Source organism: Nothobranchius furzeri, chromosome 11, assembly GCF_043380555.1.
Source record: "Nothobranchius furzeri strain GRZ-AD chromosome 11, NfurGRZ-RIMD1, whole genome shotgun sequence".
Classification (NCBI taxonomy): Eukaryota; Metazoa; Chordata; class Actinopteri; order Cyprinodontiformes; family Nothobranchiidae; genus Nothobranchius; species Nothobranchius furzeri.
Genome location: NC_091751.1, coordinates 69,609,629 through 69,634,680, shown reverse-complemented (window position 1 = coordinate 69,634,680; position 25,052 = coordinate 69,609,629). Strand labels below are relative to the sequence as shown.

Sequence of the window (25,052 nt, the reverse complement as noted above, 5' to 3'; positions counted from 1 at the left end):
ACGTGTCTGCATGTAGTCAGAGCATGGATGATGACTTTCCATTATAAAACGTACCGTACTCGATGCCACTCAGCATAAATATCATTCCCATGGTGAGGAACGTTAGATTCCTCTTCTGGTGATTATCCATCAGGCCGGCTTTACTCTCTGATTTCTGCATGCAGTACAGAGAAGTTGTTCAGAAGCACGCAGATAATCGGATGCAGCACGCGACCACTTACAGCTGCTGGCGCTGGTTTAGAGGAAGAAGTCGCACTTTTGTGTACACAGCACAACAGAACTGATTTCCCAAAATAAAGGCCTGGAAATCAGAACAGAACGTTAGCTCGGCGCAGAGAGCAAGCTGCAGTGGTCCGACTCCATCAGGCTTTTATGTTGAAGATGAAATTCTGTTTGAGTGTTGTCAGAAGTGCTGCGTCACGCTGCGATCCTCACAGTCGAAGCAAGGTCTCAGGTTGCCAGGTGAAGTAAACTACCCCAAGCTTCATACATATTTAATCCTGTTTTCTTCTGTTGAATAGGCTGTGGCTTCTTCTAGGGATGAGCCGGATACTCGTTTCAGACGAGTATTCGATACGGATGAACAGGGGCGTGTCCAGAGAGTGGTCTGGGGTAGCACATGCCACCCTTAGAATCTGATTGGCCACCCCAGGTGCCACCACACTGTGTTCCAGTTTAAATTGACTTTACATTGTCGACAAAAGTTTTGGGTTGTAAACTCCAAAATAGTGCGTGGTTGTGTGCACCTTTCACCTTGTTTTCTAGCCCAGGCATGTAGTATTAATATTATTTAATATTTTTTCATATTCACATACACAGTATTTAGAGTCCCACTCAACTCCAGTTGGTGGCAGTAATGCAACAAGAAGTGACTTGCTAACCACCACAAAAGTAGAAGATGAATAGGAGAAAAAAAATGGTGATTGTGCAATGTGAAACTCAAAAATTCACTAGAAAGTAAATAAAGAAAGAAACGATTTGTGTAAATAAATAAATAAATAAGAATAACCATTGGTGCCGCCCATAAATAAACAAGTGTCTCACATGGGCCACCCCATTTTAAAAGTCCTGGACACGACTCTGCGGATAAAGCATTTTTGACGAGCATGAAACGAGTAAAACTCGTAAATCTCTGTAATCGTGCTGAAGGAAAATCCTCACTGGGTAACTGACTGTCTTCACGCTCTGTGATTGGCCAGTCAAACAGAGCGCCCGCACCCCCCTACACACAAAACGTTGGTTACGTATTGTAACCCCAGATTCTATGAGTCTAGTCACAGCCCTTAACCTAGCTGCTATTGGAAGGATGATCTCAGCATCAGCCAATCATTTCAGCCTGTACTCTGGAAGAAACAACCTTCACAGTCTCTTCCCCTCCAGACCTCAACCTCTGATGCCCGACGCAGAATACTAAAGGATGCTGTGTGTCGACACTGCTGGACCTCCTGCCCTGGCTCAGGAGGTGAGCTCCTCCACCTTAAGCCCTCCAGTTCCCCGACCCCACAGGAACCCAAACCCAGAATCCTCCACGGGAACACAAATCAGGAGCCCTCCACACCTCGTCCACTGTTTTCATCTACCACTTTGCTGGTGGGTGATTCAATAATCAGGATTGTCCGCTTTTTCACCGTCATGGCGAGATGTTTTCCATCAGCCACCATACCTGCTTTCCTGGATATACTTCCTGGTCTGCTGTGCTCCATCCCAGCTTCAGTCAAAAGAGTGGTCGTTCATGTGGGATCAAGCGATGTTACACGCCGGGAGTCTGTCATCACTCAGCAGCATGTTAACCATCTCTTTGACGTTCTGAAGAGCAGCAGAACGTCTGTTTTCATCTCCGGCCCGATCCCCACAGTTTCTCGTGGATGTGGACGTTTTAGCCGTCTGCTCTCTCTCCACTCCTGGCTTCAGTCTGCTTGCAGGTCCCACAGTTTTGGTTTCATCGATAATTTTAACCTGTTTTGGAACCGTTTCTCCTTTTCAGGCAAGATGGTATTCATCCTAACCGACATGGCTAAGCATGCTAACCGCTAACATCCGGTATGCTGTGCAGTCCCATAGATATACATCTATGGTGGATTCCCTTCCACAGACATGACGGTTTACATCCCAGAGATCTTCGCCTTCTTCGGCCTTTGCCCAAACCTCCACTTCAAATAACATCACTCCCTACAGTCCTCCCATGATGCAACAGTCTTCTGTGTGTCTCCCAAAGGTCACAATTCCCAAAATGTTGTCTTCTGCTGACAAACCCAAACCAGCAAAGACATAAACTGTATTCATGGCCGGAGAACCCAGAACACCAGATGTTTACGACCCATCCCTCTCCAACAGGTTAAGAAGACAAATGCTCTCCAGGATTCAGTTCAGGGTGCCCTGTTAAATGCCCGCTCCATCTCAAACAAATCCTTTATTTTAAATGAGCTGTTCACCAGAGAAAAGTTGGACTATTTATTTCTTACAGAGACGTGGCAGCAAGATGGAAATTATGTACAATTCAATGAAACATGTCCACCAAACTGCTCTGTGTTTACCACACCACGCCCGACACGTCGTGGTGGAGGTCTTGCTGGTCTTTAAGGACAAACATGTCAAACATGTTTAAGAACAACTTTTGAATGTCAGGTCATCAAAGCAGGGTTACAAAATGTATTTCACTGTATTTTAATCTACCGACCTCCCAGTCCAGCTGGCCTTTTCTCTCTGAATCTGCTGAGTTTCTATCATAAATGATCAAACTAGAAAAAGTTTTAATTCTTGGTGACTTTAACTTACACGTTAATGATCCTAATTGTAGCACAGCAGTGGAGTTCATGTCTATTATGGAGTCATTTAACTTAGAGCAGCACGTTTGAGGCCCCACACACAAAATGGGACACACTCTAGATCTTGTTTTCTCTTCTGGACTAAAAATAAATCATTTACAAGTTGAAGAGGTTCATGTGAGTGATCACAGCTGCATTTTCTTTAATGTCCTATCTAATGTTGAATCTGTCCCTCACAACCTAAAGTCAAACAGACGCATCATTAATCAGTCAGCGGTGGATGGATTTTCTAGATTATCTGACAGCAGCTCAGTCCAGGGTGATGATCCACGCTTGTTCATCCAGTCCTTGGATAAGCAATGCTGCAGTATCTTAGATAAAGTAGCTCCTGTTAAGCAGATCACTCTTTCTAGCAAGAGAAAAAGTCCTAGGATTAATCAAAGCATTTACAATCTCAGAAGGTCGTGCCGCAGAGCCGAGAGACGTTGGAAGTCAACTAGATTAGAAAGTCGCAGGCTGCACTTTAGAGAACTGATAACGTCTCTGAATAAGACGGTGAAAACATCCAGGGCCACTTACTCTGCTCAGCTGATTGCTGCAAACAAAAATAACTCTAAAGACCTGTTTGACACCATAAACCAGATTGTTTCTCCTCACGCCGCCCCTCTTATGCCAGTTTACTCAAGGTCTGACTGTAACTAGTTTCTAGCATTCTTTGAGAATAAAATCAGAAATATCAGGGCAAGTTTTTCACCCCCATCTACTTCCTACCCCCATCCAACCCCCTCCCTCTCAACCATGGTCGGTCTTTACTCCTGTAGATTTCCAGGACATTTGCCTCATTCAGAAACACATGAAACCACCCTCATGCCCTGCTGATTTCATTCCTACTACCTTGTTAATCAGGATGTTTGACCAAATTGACCCACGCATTGTGTATTTTATTAATGTATCCCTACAATCTGGCTCTGTGGCATCTGTTTTCAAACATGAGTTATTGAATCTATCCTTAAAAAAACAAGGTTGGATTAATCTCAGCCTAAAAATTACAGACCCATTTCTAAATGACCCTTTATCTCTAAAATATTGGAAAAGTTTGTAGCAGATCAACCGATTACTTTTCTGGAACTACACAACAGTTATGATAAATTCCAGTTTGGTTTTGGTAAAAAGCCTTCAACAGAAACAGCTTTGTTTCTGTTTACAGTGGCATCATGACGGCTGCAGACAACGGGGAGTTCACAGTGTTAGTATTGTTAGATCTTTCTGCAGCTTTTGACACTGTTGATCACAACACCTTCATTAACAGACTTGGTGACTCGGTGGGGATCTCTGGAACTGTTCTAGACTGGTTTAGATTGTACCTTTCTAACAGAAGTTACAGTGTCTGTTTAAACCAAATCATGTCAGATTCTACCAATCTGTTCTGTGGGGTACACCAAGGCTCTGTTTTGGGTCCACTGTTGTTTCTGCTGTACATACATCCTCTTGTACAGATACTTGATACTTTTCATAATGTCTCTTGTCACCTATATGCAGATGACATTCAGCTGTACTTCTCCTTTAAGGATTCTGAGTTCTATAAACTGTCTGAATCACTAGAGTGTCTATCAGCTATCACCAGCGGGCTAGAAGATAACTTCCTCCTGTTAAACTCTGAAAAGACTGAATGTCTGATCATTGCCCCTGAGAGCATGGTTCCCCTTATTAGTCTAAAACTTGGTCATTTATCTCCTGCCGTCAAGACAAACTTAAGAAATTTGGGTGATATTCTTGACCAATCAATGTCTCTTGAAGGTCACTCAAAAACTTTGGTCCGAAACTGTTTTTATAATTTGAGAAATATCTCCAAACTGCGAAGGTTGGTGTCAAAAGCTTGGAACTGTCTTGAAATGGTTCTCCATGCCTTTATCTCCTCCCGTCTAGATTACTGTAACACACTCTTCACATGTTTTAACAAAAAGCCCTTGACCGCCTTCAGTTGGTCCAGAACTCTGCAGCGAGGCTCCTAACTGGAGCAAACAGAAGAGCACACATCACTCCTATTCTGTTGTCTCTGCACTGGTTACCCGTTAACTTTAGAGTTCATTTTAGAGTCCTGACTATAACTTTCAATGCTCTACATGGTCAAGCTCCTCCCTATATTCTGACCTGTTAAAGCCTGATGCTCCAACCCGAGTCCTCAGGTCCACAAACCAGAACCTTCTAGAAGTTCCAAAGACCAGACATAAAAGTCGAGGTGGTCGCTCCTTCCAGGCTGTTGCACCCCGACTCTGGAATGATCTTCTATCCTTACGCAGCGTTGACAGTCTGGACACTTTTAAACAACAGCTAAAGGACCCTTTTATTAAAGCTGCTTTTACCTAAAGCTTTTATTTTCTTATTTTTAACTCAAATTTTTAATCTTTCATCTGTTTATGAAAATTTATAATTTTATGACTTTATTTTTTCTGATGTCAATCTATTTATGATTTTATGACTTGTTTTGTTTTGATCTATGTGAAGCACTTTGTGATTCTATGTCTGTGATGAGTGCTATATAAATAAAATATACTTACTTACTTGTGTTTTCCTTATATTTATACTTTAAAGACTTACATGTTCATGACAAAGGTCCACATGAGGCATGCCCTTAAACACTCTGTGACTGGCATCTGTCCGTAAGCGGTAGTCGAACGCTGATGGCTAGTGCTGACCGGCATTCAGTTCCTGAAATTCTTGAAGGAGAAACTCCGGACAGCAGTTGTAAACTAAGTAGGTGGTGGTCGGAGGGGCAGAATGGACCCGTCTGTGCTCAGCAGCCACGCTCCAGGGCAGCTGTGACTACAATGTAGCACATCTCCATCAATGCGTGAACGATTGTTTGTGTTGTAAAGAGCCTTGGGGGGTTCTAGGAGTCTATTGAATTCAGTTCAAGTTTATTTATAAAGCGCCAAATCACGACAAGAGTCGTCTCAAGGACCTTCACACAGTAAACATTCCAGTACAGGTCAGTTCATTAAGCCAATCAGAAATAATGTTTCCTATATAAGGAACCCAGCAGGTTGCATCGAGTCACTGAATAGTGTCAGAGTCTTTACAGCAATCCTCATACTAAGCAAGCATGCAGCGACAGTGGAGAGGAAAACTCCCTTTTAACAGGAAGAAACCTCCAGAGAATCCTGGCTCAGTATAAGCAGCCATCCTCCACGACTCACTGGGGATCGAGAAGACAGAGCAGAAACACACACGCACGCATGCACGCACGCACGCACACACACGCGCACACACACACACACACACAAGACAAAGTAATGTGTCTATAGTTAGTTATTTATCCTAGTGGATCTATAATTAAACGTCTAGAAGGTACAATATCAGATACAGACCATTCACCAAGGCTTTGCATGAAATAAGTCCATCTCATATATTAGTTTCTCCTTTTAAATTCAGTTACTGAAAAAAAAGAACTTTTGCGCCAAATTCTAATTTTTCCTGTGTCACCTGGTGTGTGATTACCAACCAGATCGTCTAATGGACCCTACCCTCCGCTGCTCGCTTGGTGCTGTGCTGTTCCTAGCCTTGGGCTGTTCTGATGTCACAAGGCTTAAACCTCCATCTGTTTTCTAATAACAATAATAATTCATTTAGGTGACTCCGATTGTTTGAGTAACACGTATAAGCTTGGTTATGTTCTTTGCCTCAGATTCTGCAGGTTTGGGTAAGAAGCCCTTATACCTGTGAAAATTGTTTAAAAAAGGAAAAAAAACGAGGTTTGGCTTCTAAAATGCTTCAAGAGAATCTCAGAGCAGCTCATATGTGAGCAGAACGTCATCTGTAGAGGTTTTCTACAAAGGCTTTTTCAGGACTAACAGCTCCAGCTGGGAGTCGCAGGCCAGCCGAGAGGCCATTAGCTGCTACCTGCCTTACCTGTGCTGGTTTCTATAGAAACACACCGGAGGGTGGAAGATGCTGCTGCACTCACCTTTGAGCTTTTGGTAAACAACAAGAAGTTCCCTGGTGGATAAACTGCAGCCTGGTGTGTTCGAGTTCACACTGTCCTCCAGCTTGTTAGATCATTTGGCTGCAGAGCACTTGACTTTCAGATAGAGGAAAGCTCGTTGGGAGGATACTCAAGGCTGGGAGGTGGCACAGATAGACCTGGGCATGATCCTGAACACGAGTTCTCCCCGGACGTCGTTTAGCATCCCCATCAACATCAACCTGCATGGTGCTCGCAGGCGGCAGACACGGTAAGAGCAGATGATCAGCTGGGCCTGTCAGCAGGACTTCTGAAACACACTCCCGAGAGTCCATCATGACAGAAAAACATTGGTAAAGGGAAGCAGAGCTCCATTTTGTGAACACTCTGGTGTCCAAATGGGCCAATAGGATAACACAGGCAGAAATATGACAACTGATAAATACTTCATTTGGAAATTTTTCTAACTCCTCTGAGGCAGATGAGTCATCAGATGTTTAATCAGTGGACATTGTTTGTTTCTATGACTCCGTTTCTTACTTTATGTAAACTTTGCAGAAACAGTGAATCAAAATAAGTGTGTGTGTGTGTGTGTGTGTGTGTGTGTGTGTGTGTGTGTGTGTGTGTGTGTGTGTGTGTGTGTGTGTGTGTGTGTGTGTGTGTGTGTGTGTGTGTGTGTGTGTGTCACAGGGAGCTTGCCCATGCTGCTGCGGTTCAGGATCAAGAGTCAAGCCAAAGGGGGGGTGGGCGTGGTGTGCAGGGAGCTTGGACCCAGCTGTCAGCTTCCAGTATCGGAGAGGACCGAGCCATCCTGCTGGGCTTCTCCATGATGGCCTCCTCAGTACTCATGTTCTTTGTGGTTGGAATCACTACGGTCAAACCTTACGTCAACAGGTACCAAACACCACCCTGCCGAGGTTAGGTTTAGGCATTTGCAGTCCAACAAGTCTCTACACCACCAGGTTTCCTAAATGCTTTGGTCCCTTAAAACCTCGTGTAAACCTTATACATCTGGTTCTTAGCTGCCGTCAATAAAATACTACTAAAAGACAAAAAACAGTTATTCAGAGTCTTCCAACCACAAGAGGACAACCAGGCCTTAGGAGAAAGAAGTAGGAGGTGCAGGGCTGAATGGTGCCAATAAAACACAAACTAACTTATAAAAAAGCCACAGATTACAAGTGAAGAGTATTGTAGCAAATACCTGTGGTGTCATCTCACACACGCGCACACACACACACACACACACATGATCACAAGATGTGATATTCCGTATAAATATGAATTATCAATCTTATTGGCCTTTGAATATTTGATTTAATATGAACTTAGGTTCTTTGGACTACCAGGGAAACACAGAGTCAAGATTATAGTTTATAAAAATTCTATATTTCTAAACTAATGACACAGAACAAAGTATGATGAACGATGGTTGGACAAGATAACAATGGACAATGAATGAAATGATGGAATGTAAGCTTAGATGTTTCGTAGTAAAACCTTATTAAGTATCCGAGAGATCTTGTGATGTCTGGGTTGTAAAATCAGTCTGACTGTATGGTTTAACAGCCTTTAGATTATTCATGAAAAACCATCCGACTCGAGTGCGCAGGTCCACGAGACCCTTGTGTGATGGCAGCTCTCGGCGGTCTGGAGGAAAGGCAGCCAGAGTGGTGATGTCACTGGATGGATTGGCCCCTGGAATCTCAAAGAGGCCCAGTTCCTTTTGCATTCAATCATCACCGGCCATAAGATGCTACCAGGGTCTCCTAGTTAGACGTTCCACGTCTGATGGGTTGATGCGTCTGATGCCACTTGCAAGCTTCGCAAAGAGGCTTTGACCTCGAGTCAAGAGAGGATGGTTCCAAATGCTTTGCTCACCCAGTCGGCCTAACCGGGAAGCGGCTGAGAACTGGCTAGTCCAGGGGGTGAACTAGTCTTTATTAACTAGTGTTTACGTTTGTAAACTTGTATGAAGAAGTTTGGCATATAAGTTAACTTCTGGTCATTTTGAGTAAATAATTGGCCATTCGCTACGCTACAAGTGCATTTAAGGTCTGAAATAAGCTTGTTACAGCAGCACCAACACTTGAGAGAACAATTAGAAAAAAACTAATAACAAAGGTATATGCACATAGGCTGTAAGCTAGTATTGTAACCTTCAACCACTAAAAACCACAAATAAAATGGAAACTACGCAGCATAACGTACGGAACACATACATACTATATACAGGGTAACTGCAGGTTGAAGGGAGCCAAATTTAAGACCTTTTTTAAGGCCACTTTGACCAAATTAAAGCTAATTTTAAAAATGTAATTTCTGCTATAATTTCTTTGATGCTATAATTTGCCACATTGCGAACATGGGATTAGCCATCCAGTTACCATTAAACTTGCACTTCCCCATGGCGTAAGCTCCCACTAGCTTAACCAGCGAATGTGCTCATCTAAAAACTGTCCCCTTTCACAACCAACTGAATGTGTACGGTTCCGCTTACGTCAACATCGTACACAAAAAATGCTGAACACTAGAAATTCACAAAAATGTCATAGAAATAAAATAATCTAGTTTATTGGGTCTTTGGTAATTTAAGACCTTTGGAAACTGTATTTAAGGATCATTTGTCATTTTTAAGGATTTTCAAGGCCATAAATTTGGAAAAGCAAATGTAAGACTTTTTAAGACTTTTTAAGGACCTGCGGATACCCTGTATATAAATCTGGTATTGCACGAGTATTAAACACATACTGAGTATTGCATTAATGTTATTGTGTACCAGGATAATGGCAGTACAACTTCAACTGAGGAGTCATACACTCTTGGTTCGGAAGGCAGGAAAGACCTACGGTGGCGTTCTGTTTTACATCTAGGACGTCTCAGTCTGCCTCCGAAGGAGCTGTCATGGTTGTTGTCTCTAATGACCAGAGGTCAGGCCCCGCTGAACCAGTCTGGCTTGTTGTCCTCCAGCAGCTGGGAGAAGGAGGTCCACTGTGTGCTGCGTCAGACACACATCCTGGAAGAGTGGGTGGACTGCAGAGGAGTCAGCACCGTGCCCTGCCTTCAAGCGACAGTCAGCCTCAACGGCTCCAACAGGGAGGCGTTCCTCCACTATAACGAGGATTATGTTCTCATAAATCAAGAGGTTGGAGACTTTGTGTTAACTCTTTAGAATGTAAATTGCCTTTATTGATCCTTTTCACGTGACGGAAAATTGGATTTGCAACCCAGATCTTTTTAAAATGTTAAGTTAGAGAAAATGTTAAAGAAAAAAATATCAAAGTAAATAAAGTTTTGTTAATTAGTTAAATGTATAAAAAAGTTGAAACGTGTAAGACTGTTTTTAAATAGTTTAGAAGGGCAAACAAATAAAAGAGACTGTTATCCAAAAGCTCTGAAATGTTAAGAAAACAAACCTAGGGGCTCACGATGATCTCTAACTATAGACCTTGGTAACAAGTCTGCTGACTTTACTAATAACAGGACACAGCGCTCAGCATAAATGAGTACAGCCCCTTTAAAAAGTACGAGGTTCATCAGTAGCTGAATGAACAAAAAACTATTTCCAGAATCTTCACCAGGCTGGATTTATTGAACACTTGTTTAACTCCATAACACGGAGAAATAGAGTCCGAGTGGGCCGCGTTCCATGCGTCTATTGCTGCATGCCCTGTTCAACCCAGCATCAGTCACTCCGGGTCTGGGTCGTACAACCACGCTACATTCAAACTCCCGCTTAGCCGGCTCCCGTGCAGCCAGTCGCGACAGCAAGACTGAATCTACTCTTGACTCAGTGCAGTTCGCAAGCCTAGGGGCCGAGGTCGCTCAAATAAGGGCGATCGTGGACCACCAAGCATAAAAGTTTGGGTCATTGACATGATCTTCCAGATGTCCACACTTCAATGCCAGGACAAAACCTCCAGTGACAGAGGAACCCTGACTTAGCCTCCCAGAAAAATGGGATGTGTCCGTGGCTCCCCAGAAGGCTAGTTAGTCACGCTGGCTATGACTTTTGAGTGCCAGCCCACTTGTTATTCCACGTCTTGGACCACGCACGGATCACGCGCCCCCTCAGGCCGGAAAACGGCAAATCTGGGTTGGAGTATGGGAGATCCTTTCTGGAGCCAGTCTCCCTAAAGCTTGGTTTATGTTTGACGCGTTTACTTTCCGCGCGGTGATGCGGCTCGCGGATGGAACGCACTTCACAACTCGCAGCGTTTATGGTTCATGCGGCTTGTCTCTGCGGTGAGCCAATATTCTCCCAAACTGTAGGGGGCAGCATGGAGCTCTACGGCATGCATCCAACACTACACCATAGTAGAAGTAGAAATTACTGTTGTTTACAACATGGCATTCCAGCATTTTTAACAGCGTCCTCGTCTTTTCTCTCCAAGAATTATTAACAACATGTTGATCACGGTGATCTCTGAGAGCTGAATCATACAAATGTCTGTATTTACGAACCTCTACCATACTAGTTCTTGCCAGTCCGCCATGTTTTTCTGCGTCCGCGTGGTTAGAAAATTTCCTAGGTGCACGGTGCGGAAATTTTGGGCCGTGCGGAGGCGCGGTGAAGGGGCGTGGTTGTTAAAATGATGCAATTTCGCCGCGCGGAGCCGTGCGGACCTCGCGGACGCGTCAAGCATAAGCCAACCTTTAGGCTCTTCTCCCCACCGACAATAGCAGACATCCCAGTCCGGGCCACTCTGCTAGTCTGCTGCCCCATGACCCAACCCCAGATAAGCGGCTGACAGCGGATGGATGGATGGATATATCTCAGAGAAAATAAATAATACAGTGAGAGAATACTTTTGTAACTGGCTGTAGCAGCTGCTGTCAACAAACCAATCCAGTCAACTGACGTTCCACTTTTCTTTTCCAGTGCTTTTACATCCCAACATGTGAAATGGAGAAGGAAGTTGTTGAAGATGTGGTGCAGCAAGTGAAAAAACAGCTGGATGATTTTCTGGGGAATATCTCCAGGTGTTTCAGTGAAGGGGAAGAGCCAAACCATGTCATCCTGCACAGGAAGTACACTTTGAGTAGGTCTCTGTCTGGAATGCTGTGGCCCTGCCTGATGCTGGGTGGTGGAGCTCTGCTGGTGGGTCTTGTAAGGATGACTCAGTGCTTGGCCCGTCTGTCCTCTGAGATGTGCAACGAGACGTTAGGAGGGAGATTAACTTCTAGATATGCTCAGGGAAGATTGTACAGAGTCCTCCAGAGGTCCAGCACACAGTCTTCTTCATGAGATGTTCATGGCTGCAACACGTAGCATCAAATCCACACAACTTGGTTGACCCGCACTCTGTCTTCCTAACTTAAACTTAGAAAGTTCTAGACCCAGTTCTAAGTCATGCACAGGTGCAATTCCTAAATATGTTGACGAAAATGAAAAGTCAACACCATCAAGAATACTAGGCTTGAATCTCAACCACCCCAAAAATACTGTCTAAATTACACTATATAAGACACTGTCCAAAACAGACGATTCAATAGCAATTCCTAGAAAACTGGGAGGTGGATCGATCAGTTGGCTTTAACTCAAATTTCTGGTCTCAGATTTCTTTAAAACCTTTAAAAATTACCAGAATGCCAATTTACAATTATTCAATACAAAGTTATGCAGAGTACATTACACAGGTCATCGGTTGTTCAGGGTGGGGTTTTCGCCATGTGACATCTGTGCAGACAACACTCAAGAAAATAATATCCACGCACTGCAGTCCTAGTTAGCTGTTCGGGGATTTTTGGTGCAGACCTGTCAAAGTGTCTGAAATGTGATATCCCAACTTCCCCCCTCATTGAGCCATCATTTGCTAGGAATCCTGGATGATGTCTTGATTGATACAAACCTGGTTCACGTGGTTCTCACTGCCATATGCAGTGCAAAGAAAACTATCCTCCATAAACTGGAAAAATAAAGATATTCTTTGCATTAACCAGTTCAGAATTATTGTGTTTTGATTATATTACACCTGAGACAGCCTCTGCCTCCACTTCAACTCAATCTTTGTGGGCTCATTTGAGTGGTTCCAACACAGCAATTATGGAGGGTCATTGATATTGTCCTGCAGGATGCCATGGTTGATGTGGGGAAGAATCTGAGTTTGGAGCATCCGAAAGTACCCCAGGGATGGGTTCACTAGGGGGATCTGGTGCCACGGGGCAGCTGCCCCATTCTGGTGGTGCTTGGGTGGCCTTGGGGGTGGACTTCTGGCGGCCGAGTGTGAGGCCTTGGGAGGTCTTGACGACAGCCACTGGGTCACTGCCTGTTGGCTGCCCTGCTTCTGGGTGGGCCTGGGTAAAGGCCTGGTGGCTTGGGGTGTGACAGCGGTCGTTCCCGGATGGGTATCTGTGCTGGGGGTGGGGGATTGGGTCCTGGCTTGTGTGCTGGTGCCAGCTGGTGTAGGCCAGACAATGCCTGCACTGCAGGCAGAGGGAGGGGTCTTATCACACCTCTGTTCTCTATTGGCTGCCTGGGGCTGGAGGCTAGGAGTGGGAGCTGGCTGTCTGATTGGGGTCTGGGGTGGTGGGTCCCTTTGCCCTGTGTTGGGCAGGGATGCCTGCTCATGAATACCCCAGTACAATGGGGCTAGCTCTAGGGTCTGGAAACAGATGTACCCTCTGTGCAGCGGTACTGGGTCCAGAGTCAGTAGGGTGTGCATGGGGAGTGGAAGTCAGTGTATGACATACATTTTTGTGACCTTGAACGTGAACAAAACAAAGGAGATGATTTTAGACTTCAGAAGAAACAGGGTGGAGTCAAACACTGTTTCCATCATGGGAGAAGAAGTGGAGGTGGTTGAGGAATACAAACACCATGGAGTTCACCTGGACAACAGACTGGACTGGAGAAAGAACAGCAAAGCCGTTTACAAGAAGGGACACAGCAGACTGCACTTCTTGAGGACGCTTAGGTCCTTCAATGTCTGTAGCAAGATGCTGCAGATCTTCTACAAGTCTGTTGTTGAGAGTGTAATCTCTTCAGCCATCGTCTGTTGGGGTAGCAGCATCAGAAGCAGGGACCTGAAAAGGCTCAACAGCCTAATAACAAAGGCTGGTTCTGTTCTGGGGACGACTGTGGAACCACTGGAGGAGATAATGCAAAGAAGGATTCTCCAGAGAATCAAGAAAATGATGGACAACCCTGAGCATTCTCTTCACAAGACTGTCCGACAACGGAAGAGTGTCTTCAGTCAGAGGCTTGATCCTTTCCTGGAGGTCCACGGAGGTTCTGATCTGGTTCCGACCCAGAAAGCTCGTTCAACTGGCCCGCTGAGCAAGGCGTCTCTTCTGGTGATCAGTTCTGGCCTGATTCTGACGGTGATCTGAGCTCCAGAAATCCGCATTTAATTTTTTTTGCCCCCCTCCACGGGTCTCCGGAGCCCAGTGCGGACCTCCCTGACCTGGTACGGACCGATATGGGCTACAGAAGTCCGTCTTTTCAGCCGCACAAAACGCCCTCAGGCACGAAGATAGAGGCGTTGTTTCTCTTATCTGGAAACCCGTGGACTCGATGTCCAGACAGGCTGGAGTTGGTACAGCCTCCACACACTCTATTTATCAACATGAACACAACCCAACACTAGTAAACACACACCGACTGGATCACATGACCTCTCTACCCTAAAACTAGCCACTCTCCACACTGAGCTGAGGCAGCGCCGAGCTTCTAACTCCCTTTGGTTACGTCAGAGGTTCAGATTTAGAAAAAAAGAGCCTTTTTAGATGCTTTGATTTATGAAATCCCATGCAAACTCTGCAATAAAACATACATAGGAGAAACCGGACCCCAACTCAACACACGAACGATAGAACATAGGAGTGTGAAAAATAAACAAGCCGAAGACACACAAGAGCAAAGAGACAAAAAGCAGAAAGTTGCCGTAACAGACCACCGCACAAGAGAACCCCACATAATAGACAGGGACAAAACAAGGATCATAACCACCGAACAACAGGAATATAAAAGATGGATTAAGGAAGCTATAGAGATGGAGACGTGGGCATGGAATCATGAACAGAGACGAGGAGGTCTACACATCATGGAACGGTGTCATCAGCGAGGAGAGTGCGGGCAGCAGAGGGCGACACTGTCCTCTACTGCCCGCGGATAAACGCAAAAGGAAGTGACGCTGCCATTAGCGGCGAGTTCTGATGAAGATCGCAGGAGTGATCAAAACTGTTAGCAAGGTAAAAACCTTTCCTGTGTTAAAAAAAGAACCTAAAAATGCAACAATTAGTCAAACACATGTTTGTTGTTCATAATGTACACTATCCACTAAGGTGAACGCATAAAAACTTTTTCTAAATGATATGTTAAAACGTCAGAGTCAAAAACTGTTTTCATTCCTAAAGATGAATAAAAACAATTAGTAAAAAGACTGAGGTTGTCAAGATTACTGCATAGAAGTATTTACTATTATGTATTAAAACAAGAATTAAAGGGACTTTATGGAGTTTTGAATTTTTATGCTCGCAATTGCCCCCTCAGGCCAAAAGCATAACGGCAGCTTCAATAGTAGGCTCGTGCACGAGGCGCGCATGCTGTACGTGCACACTCCTTAATGAAAATAACAGCTGAGACAGTCCCGTGTGTGTGTGTGTGTGTGTGTGTGTGTGTGTGTGTGTGTGTGTGGCCCGGAGGACAGAGGACAGGAGAACGTGCAGCTAATTAATTAAATTATGTGGTTCTGTACCTTTCTCTTCAGCACAGCCGACAAAGGTTTATGATGGGTCAGTCCTCCTGCATGCTCAGATCATTCCCTTCCCTTGCTTGAAAAATTGTTCCAAAATGAAAGTTGAACCCACATCTTTTTTATCTGTGAATTCAATGTCGTTCGGTGAGTCTCAAATAAAAATTTGGGCATCTTACTGTAAAAATATACCATTAATGTAAAAAAGAAACTAAATAAACTATGTTCACATCCAGAATCAAACCCAGGTCTTCTGCACGAGAGTCCAACATCTTACTAGGTGAGCTAAAGCACCAGTGATGTCTTTTGTATCTGTAACATTTATATCCTTGATGACAGCTGAAACAACGTTCAAAGAATGGTTCGGAGTGAAAATGGCTGTTTTGCTGCTAATTTGCAGGAAATATCTAGAAGAAAGTTCTACAGAAAGTAGCTAAGGGTCCTCAGAAATGTAGCTAGCTTTGTCACTAGGCGTTAGGAACAGCGACAAAGTGGCACTGCCTCTCTCTCTGCTGCTAAAGCTACGGATAGCAAATGCTACGGGCGATGCCTGAGCGTGAACGCGCATGAAGCAGCCTGCTCGACCCGAGCATCTCTCTTTTTCTGTGATTTTACAGAAAAACAGGCAATCACAGTAAAAATGCCAGGGCTCATTCTACAGGACCAGGGCATTGCAGGAGAATGTATGAAGAAGAAAGTTATTATTTCTATACATGTTCTGGCTGTCACACTTCCATAATGTCCCTTTAACGTCATACAAATTATTTATTAATCATCTCTACTTGAATAGAATTTTTTTAATTTTCATTGAGAAATTATTTTATTCAACAGCACAAAAAGTGAATTCGTAGTTTTGATCAGAAGTAGAAATTTGAGGATGGTTAAAACAAGTTATATGGAAGAGCATTGTGGTATATGTAGTATAACATGGGTGGCTATAGAGCCAACACAAGTCCAGTTGGCTGTGAAGCATGCAGGGTGGCTTATTGTGCTTTCAGGTTCCCGTGTAAATGTTCTGATTCAGGATGAGAACTCGGCCTGCGGTCGCAGCTCTCCTGATGGCTGCTGGACTTTGAGCCTGCTAGTGTGCCCCCCCCCCCCCCTCCTTTTTTGGTTAGCAGTTACATACATGAACTTGTTTACATTTAAAAAATACAAAAATATATATATTACCTCTGTAGTTATTCAAGGAAAGCATTTGCACATGTAATATTTTCTGTTACCTTCATCGTGACTATACCTTAAAACAGTAACAAGATCATTTCTGTACATGAAATTCAAGTAAACATCGTCAGGTTAAACGTAAAAGGAGCTCAGGGATCTCATGCACGATGCTGTGAAAACAAGATTGTTGTGTTTTTCCGTTTGGATCCAGTCCCACCATGATGGGATCCGTGTCCTGAGCAGCTTAGAGCCTCTATGCACGTGCAGATGTTTAATGTCCAGAAAACAGTACAGGTGCGTGTAGTTTTGTGAAGCACAAACACTAAACGTCTTGCACAGGAAGTTGTATGAAACCGAGTCTTAGAAGGCTGAGAAAATAACACGTTTCTCTACGTGAATGTCACAGGTCTGACTAGGAGCAGGTGGAAAACCACACATCCGATGTCGACGCTACACACATGGCAGGAATTGAGGCTCCAGAGTTAGCTAGACACTTGGCGAGGACAAGAAAGGAAGGTTTTTTTGTTTGTTTGATGTTTTATTTTTGTATTTCATTGCAGTTCGTTCAGCTGAGGAGTGGACGACTGTTCCACGGCAGCGTGTTGCTTCATCACTTCTTCCCCGTTTCTACTTCGGCCACAGCTTTCAGAGTACTTCCCGGTGGGACTGATTCTCCCTGACATCTGTTTGTTTTCTGGTCTACAGTGAGCATTAGGGTCATGACTTGCATAGTGTCACAGCTCAGGACGCTAGATGAACACCACACGGTTTGCGGCTGCAAAGTAAATGAAATGAGAGGTTTTCTCTGGTGTTGAGTGGAATATGAAGGCTTTCGTCTCAACACACACACAACTGACAGACCAAACCAATTACAACACAATCAGTGCTGAGTCAGCACCAGATGTTAAATAGTAGTGACTTTTGTTTTCAATGAGACGGCAAAGTAGTGGGCTTCATGTGGACGTAGATCTTTGGCTCAGTAGAAAATTGGCTTAAAGACTATGTGCATACAAGCGTCCGGCTGTACTAAATCTAAAGCATCACGTTCATAGCTGACCAACTTTTGTTGTTAGCTTAAACCATCTTCTGTAACGCCAGTGTCCCAACGGGCCATTGGTGCCTAATTGCAGACACAAAATCATGAAAAAAATCCACTACTTACCAGATGGAATAACACCAACTTGGTACAAGCGACACTTTAGCAACGAGTTTTAGAAATGGTCAGGAAATAGCGAACCAACTGACCGGTCTCTTTTTGGGATTCTCCCATTAGGTCTTCATTTATTTGTATTTTACCTTTATTTTATCTGAAACTCGTCCCTTAATTCTCAGCCTTTCGAACTTGAGGAAAATAAATGAGAAAACAACTTAAACGCCCCCTAGTGGCCGGCTGCAGTGTAAGCATTAAGCTCCATGAAAATGCAGTGATCCCTAACCTTCCCTGAGGGCTGGTATCCAGCATGTTTTACTGTTTTCTCTGCTTCAACACAGCTGATTTTAATCAACAGGCGATTGACAGGCTTCTGCAGAACCTGACGAGCTGCTGTACATGTGACTCAAGTGCGTTAGAGTAGGGAAACACCTAAAACATGCTGGATACCGGCCCTGGGGGAAGGGAGTTGGGGATCACTGCTTTATGATGTTGCTGTGTGTAGTTCCAGCCGTGTTTATACTTAACTAGTAATACTAGTAATACTTATGTTATATGCATGAGCGTTTACTCTAGTTAGTTATATTTGTTGTTGGGTTTGAGACGAGCTCCGGATGAGCAGTTCAACATATCAGAACGTTAGGACCTCAAATGTTTTGAACATGTTTAAAATTCAACCTCACATGTGGGGAGCTGAGAACCCTCAGGAACGTTTGGCCGCCCAGTGAGATCCTGGCTTTAGCTCGGTGCTTGAAGGGTGTTGCCGACTTTCCTATTAATCATAAAGTGATGCATTAATGTGTTTGCAGGCATGATGTCCTGACTGAGCCAGGCCAGCCGCCACCTCCTATTCTTCAGTTTCAAATTAGGTAGCAAAAGAAGCTGGCTGTCTGGTGCTAATTCACGTCGTAGTACCTCTCCTTTAGTGCCAATGGTTGCAAATATAGTAAAATGAATAAAAAGTAGGAAAATATGTATTTTCTGCAGTTCAAATGTTTTCCTATGGAAACCAGAGTAAATTGCTCTTTAACTGTAAAGGGCTTTTCGGAAACACGTAGGGTTTTTTTTTAGTGTCCTTGTTTTGTTTTGTGCTAGCAGATGTTTCCGTGCTACAAGCTGGTGAGTATTTAACCAGGCCTTAATGTGTTCTGGGAGATGATCCACTCATGTCCAACCATCCCTCCTGTTAGGGTTCACCGCAGCTATCCTGCCTTAGTTCATGGCGTGCTGGCGAATAGTGTGAAAGATCCAGTCCATCTTGGTGGTCCAACCGCCATGGTGAGCGTCATTCATCTGCTTCATAAAGTAGTCCAGCGCTTCCTGCTCTGACTTGTCCAGGGCCAGCGTCTTTCTGATGTACGCGATGTCGTCGAAGGACTGCAGCTCGGGCATACCTGAGCCCAGCATCATGGAGAAGAGGTTGATGAAGAGGTTGGCATGTTGCCGAATTGCCAAGTAAGCCTTGTAACACATCTCCTGGAACCTGGGGGGTGAAATCATTAAAGTCTGAATCGTTTTCAAATAGAGAAGAAATACTGAAAGTTCCCAAAGATGCAGAAAGGACAAACCCAATAAGGTCTGTGTTGCTGTTACCTTTCAAACTCTCTGGTCTTTGTGCACTCTTGTGTTCCTTTACTGATGACGATCAAGAAATCTTGTGTGAGCACAAATGGTACGCGCTCTCTCTTGTAGCCAAACTTCTTCTTCTTGTGGTCGAGGAAATGGCCGAAGTCTATGTGGAACAGCTGTGAGCGGGAAGAGGAAACGGTCAGCTGTGGTCTAGAGCTACTTGATCACCTAAGAAAGACAACTATCACCACGACAACTTACTGAGCTGGAAAACGGACAGAAATACATCACGCTGCTGCGCAGCTTTTCTAATTAAACCACTGCACCACCTACTGTGATCTTTTTAAGTTTTCCATCCAAATACAGTTGAACATTTGGAGATACTGAAGGTCTTTTTATTATGTAACACAGGGTCTTGCATTGGGACTGGGATTCCACCCAATCCAGCACAAATATCACTGCAGAAGGTAGCTAAAAGTGGACTGCGGGTCTCAGGATCATCGGTAGTACAGCTGAGCGTGGTCATAAAGGTAAGGCTGGAGAGTATATAACTACAGAAACTGATATGTGGAAAAGCTAGTTGCTCAGAACTTAAACACACGCTGCATATGTGTATATTTGACAATCAAGTACGTATTGTTTATTAGTAGCTGATGGATGTGTGGGTGGGGGCACCTGTCTTTTTTCATTAACTCATTCACTGCCATTGATGACAAAAGTGGTCATTTAGATCGAACCGCTCGCTGGTGGAGGTGGGCGTCGGAACGAACCCCCACGCCATTAGAATTAACATCACGTCTTTGAAGCTGATCTTCATCTGCCTATGTCACACGTCCTGTGATCCGGAAGCAGAAAATCCATGAATTAGGAGATCATTTTGGGCCGCTGCAGTGAAAAAAGCAAAGCCATGCATCCATTTTCATCCGCTTATCCGGAGTCGGGTTGCGGGGGCAGTAGCCTAAGGCGAGAGGCCCAGACTTCCCTCTCCCCAGCCACTTGGGCCAACTCCTCCGGGGGAAACCCAAGGTGTTCCCTGGCCAGGTGAGAGACGTAGTCCCTCCACCGTGTCCTGGGTCTCCCTTTAGGTCTCCTCCCGGTTGGACGTGCCCGGAAAACCTCACCAGGGAGGCGTCCAGGAGACATCCTGACCAGATGCCCGAGCCACCTCAACTGGCTCCTCTCGATGTGGAGGAGCAGCGGGTCTACTCCGCGCCCCTCCCTAACAACCGAGCTTCTCACCCTATCTCTAAGGGAGAGCCCAGCCACTCTTCGGAGAAAACTCATTTCGGCCGCTTGTATCCGTGATCTCGTTCTTTCGGTCATTACCCAAAGCTCGTGACCATAGGTGAGGGTAGGAGCGCAGATCGACCGGTAAATCAAGAGCTTCACCTTCTGACTCAGCTCTCTCTTCACCACGACAGACCGGTACAACGCCCGCATCACTGCAGATGCAGCACCAATCCGCCTATCGATCTCACGCTCCAGTTTTCCCTCACTCGTGAACAAGACCTCGAGATTCTTAAACTCCTCCACTTGGGGCAGGACCTCATCCCTGACCCGGAGAAGGCATTCTACCCTTTTCTGAATCAAGACCATGGTCTCAGATTTAGAGGAGCTGATTCTCATCCCAGCTGCTTCACACTCGGCTGCGAACCGCTCCAGCGAAAGCTGAAGATCACGTTCTGATGAAGCCAACAGGACAACATCATCTGCAAAAAGCAGAGACCTGATCCTCAGTCCACCAAAACAGATGCCCTCCACACCTTGGCTACACCTAGAAATCCTGTCCATAAAGGTTATGAACAGAATCGGTGACAAAGGGCAGCCTTGGCGGAGTCCAATTCTAACTGGGAACGAGCCCGACTTACTGCCGACAATGCGGACCAAGCTCTGACACCGGTCATACAGGGACCTAACAGCCCGTATCAGAGGGCCTGGTACCCCATACTCCCGGAGTACCCCCCACAGGGGCCCCCTAGGGACGCGGTCAAATGCCTTCTCCAAATCCACAAAACACATGTAGACTGGTTGGGCAAATTCCCACGCACCCTCCAGGACCCCCCTAAGGGTATAGAGCTGGTCCAGTGTTCCACGGCCAGGACGAAAACCACATTGCTTCTCCTGAATCTGAGGTTCAACAATACATCCAATGGACCCTCCTCTCCAGAACCCCTGAATAGACTTTACCAGGAAGGTTTAGGAGTGTGAAAAAAGCAATGCGCGAACTGGAAAAGCTTCTGCTGCTCACGATTCAACAACGGTTTGTGAAAGAACGCTAGAAACACGCTGATTCTTCCAGGGTTTCCCTTACATAGACGTAGCCGTGGCGGGCCGCCACGGCTGAAATCTTACCACCACGCCTACAAGATCCCAAGTTTTATTTATTTTATTTTTTTTGCGCTGTTTCCCGAATAAGCAGCGGGAACTACTATGTTGTCGCTTGTGATCACAGCCGGCAGCAGCAAGAAGAAAGGAGCAGGGAGAGCAGGGTGAAGTTACAGCATAAGTTACTGAGTTTAAAATGAGAAAGGTAGCAGTGGATATAATGCTTTGTGGTTTACATGTTTCAATAGCGTTAAGATAAACGAGTGTTGACGATCTTGACAGGGTTTCCTCCAGTGCTTATTAGGCCAGATTTTCCTCCCCCCGCCAGGCTAAGCATCACTTATTCATGTAAAATTTTGTTTCTCATGTCTGACTTTAACCGCATCTAATACTGTATTACGGCGTGAGCGCAACAGCGACAACTTAAGATCGATGTGTGAGCAGCGAGAGAGGTCGGGTGTTTCATCTGAACCCTTAAAACCTCCAGCAGGCTACGCTGCACTATTGACATGTTAGCGCGCGGTGCTAACAACTTAGCGACGTGACATGTCTCGGAGAAAGCGTAAAAACACGTTGGACGCTTCTTCTGAAGCAGGAAAATAACGCTTCTTCTTAAGCAGAGCACGACGTCGCCTCGGCTCGTTCACGGCCGAGCCGGTACCGGACTGGGCTCGATAACTGACCCAGCACAGCCACTGGGTCGTTGGAGCTGCCCCGTGACTGCCTGATGGAAAACCAGCGGGCTTCATCAGACTCGAAGTTTCTTGTTTCTGCTGGGGACCCCCTGTATTTTACCGCTCCCTCCTGCAGTCTCCCCCTATTAACATTTAAAATGATTCTGTAAACTCCGTGTATCAATAGGAAAAATCTCTGTCTCTGCCAGCTGCAGTAAATGTAGTCTCCAAATAATAAATAAGAGGTGCATTCATCTGTGTATCTCCTTTGATCCACATTAGTGATATTCTCAGCACCACAACAGTGAAGCAAAGAAAGAATCCTGAGTTTGTTAGTAATTTTATTCATTAGGTGCATCTAACCTGTTCTATTTTTCTCTGAAATGAGATCAAATCAGTGCTTCTATGAATTGTCTCCAATCTGCACTAGAAAAATTTTACTTTATTTAGAGACATGTCGTAATTTCTCCCCTTAGAGAAATCAGAAAGCACCTAAGGGATATAGGAGAGGACACTAGAGACCACAGATAAGAATTATGAGCTGATTAATGTTGGGTGGCATGGAGACAGCCGCCATAGTAGCCGTGAGCCCCACAGCAACATCCATGATCAATACCATCACTATGGTTTCTTTGTGTGGGTGCGGTTGCATCCCGTTTGCTTTAACTCCACTTCACAGATGGACAAGTAGGGCTTAGCGGAGGGCTGCCTCTGCGGGCGGTCTTCTGCCAGAGGAGCACATTATCAACAGGCTCAAGAGGCCAGGGAATTTGGAAGGGTGAGAATGCATGTGTGTGTGTGTGTGAGTGTGTGTTTTCTGTTGTCCATTGGTGGTCTTCTTTATGTCTGTTTGTCTATGGTCTGTTTGCATGTTTTATTTTGTTGTTTATTTGTCTTCAGGTGGTAGGAAAGACCAAGTGATGATTCCTGTGATACAAAATGCTGGCTAATGTGTGTGGTCGGCTACTTAACCGGCCATTTTAAACGGCCAAACTGAAGGGAAATCCATGCATGGTGTCTTCATTAAATGTCAACGGGTTGTCATGGCATGAGGTAAAGTCTTCTGGAAATCAACAAAAATAAAATGTGGCACCCTTTGACTATTTGAGTTGATGGTTGATTCACTATTAGATTATTTATTTTTAAGGTTTTCAGGACCATACCTGCAAACTCAGAGGGTGTGAAAAAGGTGACAACCACAACCAGAAATAGTATTTGTGTTACTAATATTACTAGCATTGTTTACTTCGAACTAAACTCCAAAACAAAAAAATAAACAAAACACGATCAGCCTCGGGCAAAAATCTGTAAAGGTAAATCTGCTAAAGCAGGGTATCTGCAGGTTTAAGGGAGCCAAATTTAAGACTTTTTAAGACCTTTTTTAAGGCCACTTGGACCAAATTTAAGCTTTTTTTAAAATTAAATTTAAGCTATAATTTGCAGCTATTGCCTGGAACCGGTGCTAACCTCGTCGTGAACATGGGATTAGCCATCCAGTTACCATTAATGTTGCACTTCCCCACGGCGCAAACTCCCACTAGCTTAATGTGCTCATCTAAAAATAGCCCCCTTTCACAACCAACCGAACGTGTACGGTTCCGCTTACGCCAATACCGTACACAAAAAATGCTGAACACTAACTAGAAATTCATGAAAATTTTATAGAAATAAAAGAATCTTGTTTATTGGGTCTTTGGTAATTTAAGACTTTTGGAAACTATTTAAGGATTATTTGTCATTTTTAAGGATTTTTAAGGCCTTAAATTTGGAAAAGCTAATTTAAGACTTTTTAAGGACCTGCAGATACCCTGTAAAGTCCTTGACAGAAAACTGTTATTTAGTGGTGATTTTGTTCTATTTGATAAACTTTAAGCTCAAAACCGCTGCGAGAAGTTGTAGCAACAGCACTGATACTCACCATGAGTGCCGCTCTGCCTCAGCGTCTGCAGCGTGATTTTTGCTGAAGAGCGACAAGTTTGCAGGTGTGCAGGATTTAAACATTAGATTTTGAATCATGATGGAGGAATACATGCGAAAAGTAATAATAATGTGTTGGTATTTTTAATATAGTGAACAATGAAAGTGATTAGTTTATGGGTTGATAACTCCTCATATTTGAGGATGGTTTAATCAAGGAGTGTATGAGTAATATTTCATTAAGAAACAAGAGAAAACGGATACTTTTGGGAGGTAACGACTGATGATTTAGAATTGATTTAGAACTTGAAATTATGTTTGTTTATTTTGGCAGACGCTTTTATCCAAAGCGACGTACAGTTGTTAACCTACAGGGCATGTTGTGATCTGTGGGGGAAACCGGGGTACCCGGAGGAAACCCACGCATGCAGGTGGAGAACATGCCGGGTTTCGAACCTGCAACCTTCTTGCTGCGAGGCAACAGTGCTAACAACTGTGCCACCATGCTGCTAGAGAATGTACAGTGATCCCTCGTTTATCGCGGTAGATGCGTTCCAGACCTGGCCGCGATAGGTGAAAATCCGCAAAGTAGGGACACCATATTTACAGTACAGTACTATATTGAATTATCGTATGATCACATTCTCTTTTTGTGGGTAAAACTCAAGAAAAAAAATTTACTTGGTTTTTTATCGTTTTATTACAAAAATGCATTTTATGATGAAACTGATGAAAAAAAAGCAGGAATTTCTTGATATTTCGCATAGAAAAATGCCGCGAATCGGTGAAAAAAGCCGCAAATCGGCGAATTTCCCTTGAATAAGGCGCCAA

At 44.5% G+C, this 25,052-nt stretch overlaps 3 protein-coding genes across 3 annotated transcripts in view; 1 reads left to right on the top strand and 2 right to left on the bottom strand.

Moving 5' to 3' along the window:
• Positions 1–1,091, bottom strand: part of mfsd8l2 (major facilitator superfamily domain containing 8-like 2) — a 46,067-nt gene extending 44,976 nt beyond the window's left edge. Inside the window, exon 1 of the mRNA XM_015957749.3 lies at positions 55–1,091. Coding sequence (XP_015813235.1) covers positions 55–160 — 106 coding nt within the window. The 5' untranslated portion in view covers positions 161–1,091. The remainder of the gene's footprint in view (positions 1–54) is intronic.
• A 5,580-nt stretch (positions 1,092–6,671) lies between these two features.
• Positions 6,672–12,995, top strand: kcnmb3 (potassium calcium-activated channel subfamily M regulatory beta subunit 3). The gene is made up of 4 exons (XM_054736844.2): positions 6,672–6,997; positions 7,417–7,620; positions 9,697–9,871; positions 11,609–12,995. The coding sequence occupies exons 1-4, from the start codon at positions 6,912–6,914 to the stop codon at positions 11,972–11,974; spliced, it is 831 nt and encodes a 276-aa protein (XP_054592819.1). The 5' UTR covers positions 6,672–6,911; the 3' UTR covers positions 11,975–12,995.
• A 3,209-nt stretch (positions 12,996–16,204) lies between these two features.
• Positions 16,205–25,052, bottom strand: part of LOC107384477 (phosphatidylinositol 4,5-bisphosphate 3-kinase catalytic subunit alpha isoform) — a 49,858-nt gene continuing 41,010 nt past the window's right edge. Inside the window, exons 20-21 of the mRNA XM_054736842.2 lie at positions 19,330–19,481; positions 16,205–19,219 (exon numbers count right to left, since the gene is read on the bottom strand). Of these exons, the coding sequence (XP_054592817.1) occupies positions 18,949–19,219; positions 19,330–19,481 (423 nt within the window). The 3' untranslated portion in view covers positions 16,205–18,948. The remainder of the gene's footprint in view (positions 19,220–19,329; positions 19,482–25,052) is intronic.

Bases quoted from the DNA above. Each gene is read 5' to 3' on its own strand.
- kcnmb3 (XM_054736844.2), top strand. From the start codon at position 6,912: ATGATCCTGAACACGAGTTCTCCCCGGACGTCGTTTAGCATCCCCATC. The intron at 6,998-7,416 runs GTAAGAGCAGAT...TGTGTGTCACAG, and splicing joins GCTCGCAGGCGGCAGACACG to GGAGCTTGCCCATGCTGCTG. The intron at 9,872-11,608 runs GTTGGAGACTTT...TTTCTTTTCCAG, and splicing joins ATGTTCTCATAAATCAAGAG to TGCTTTTACATCCCAACATG.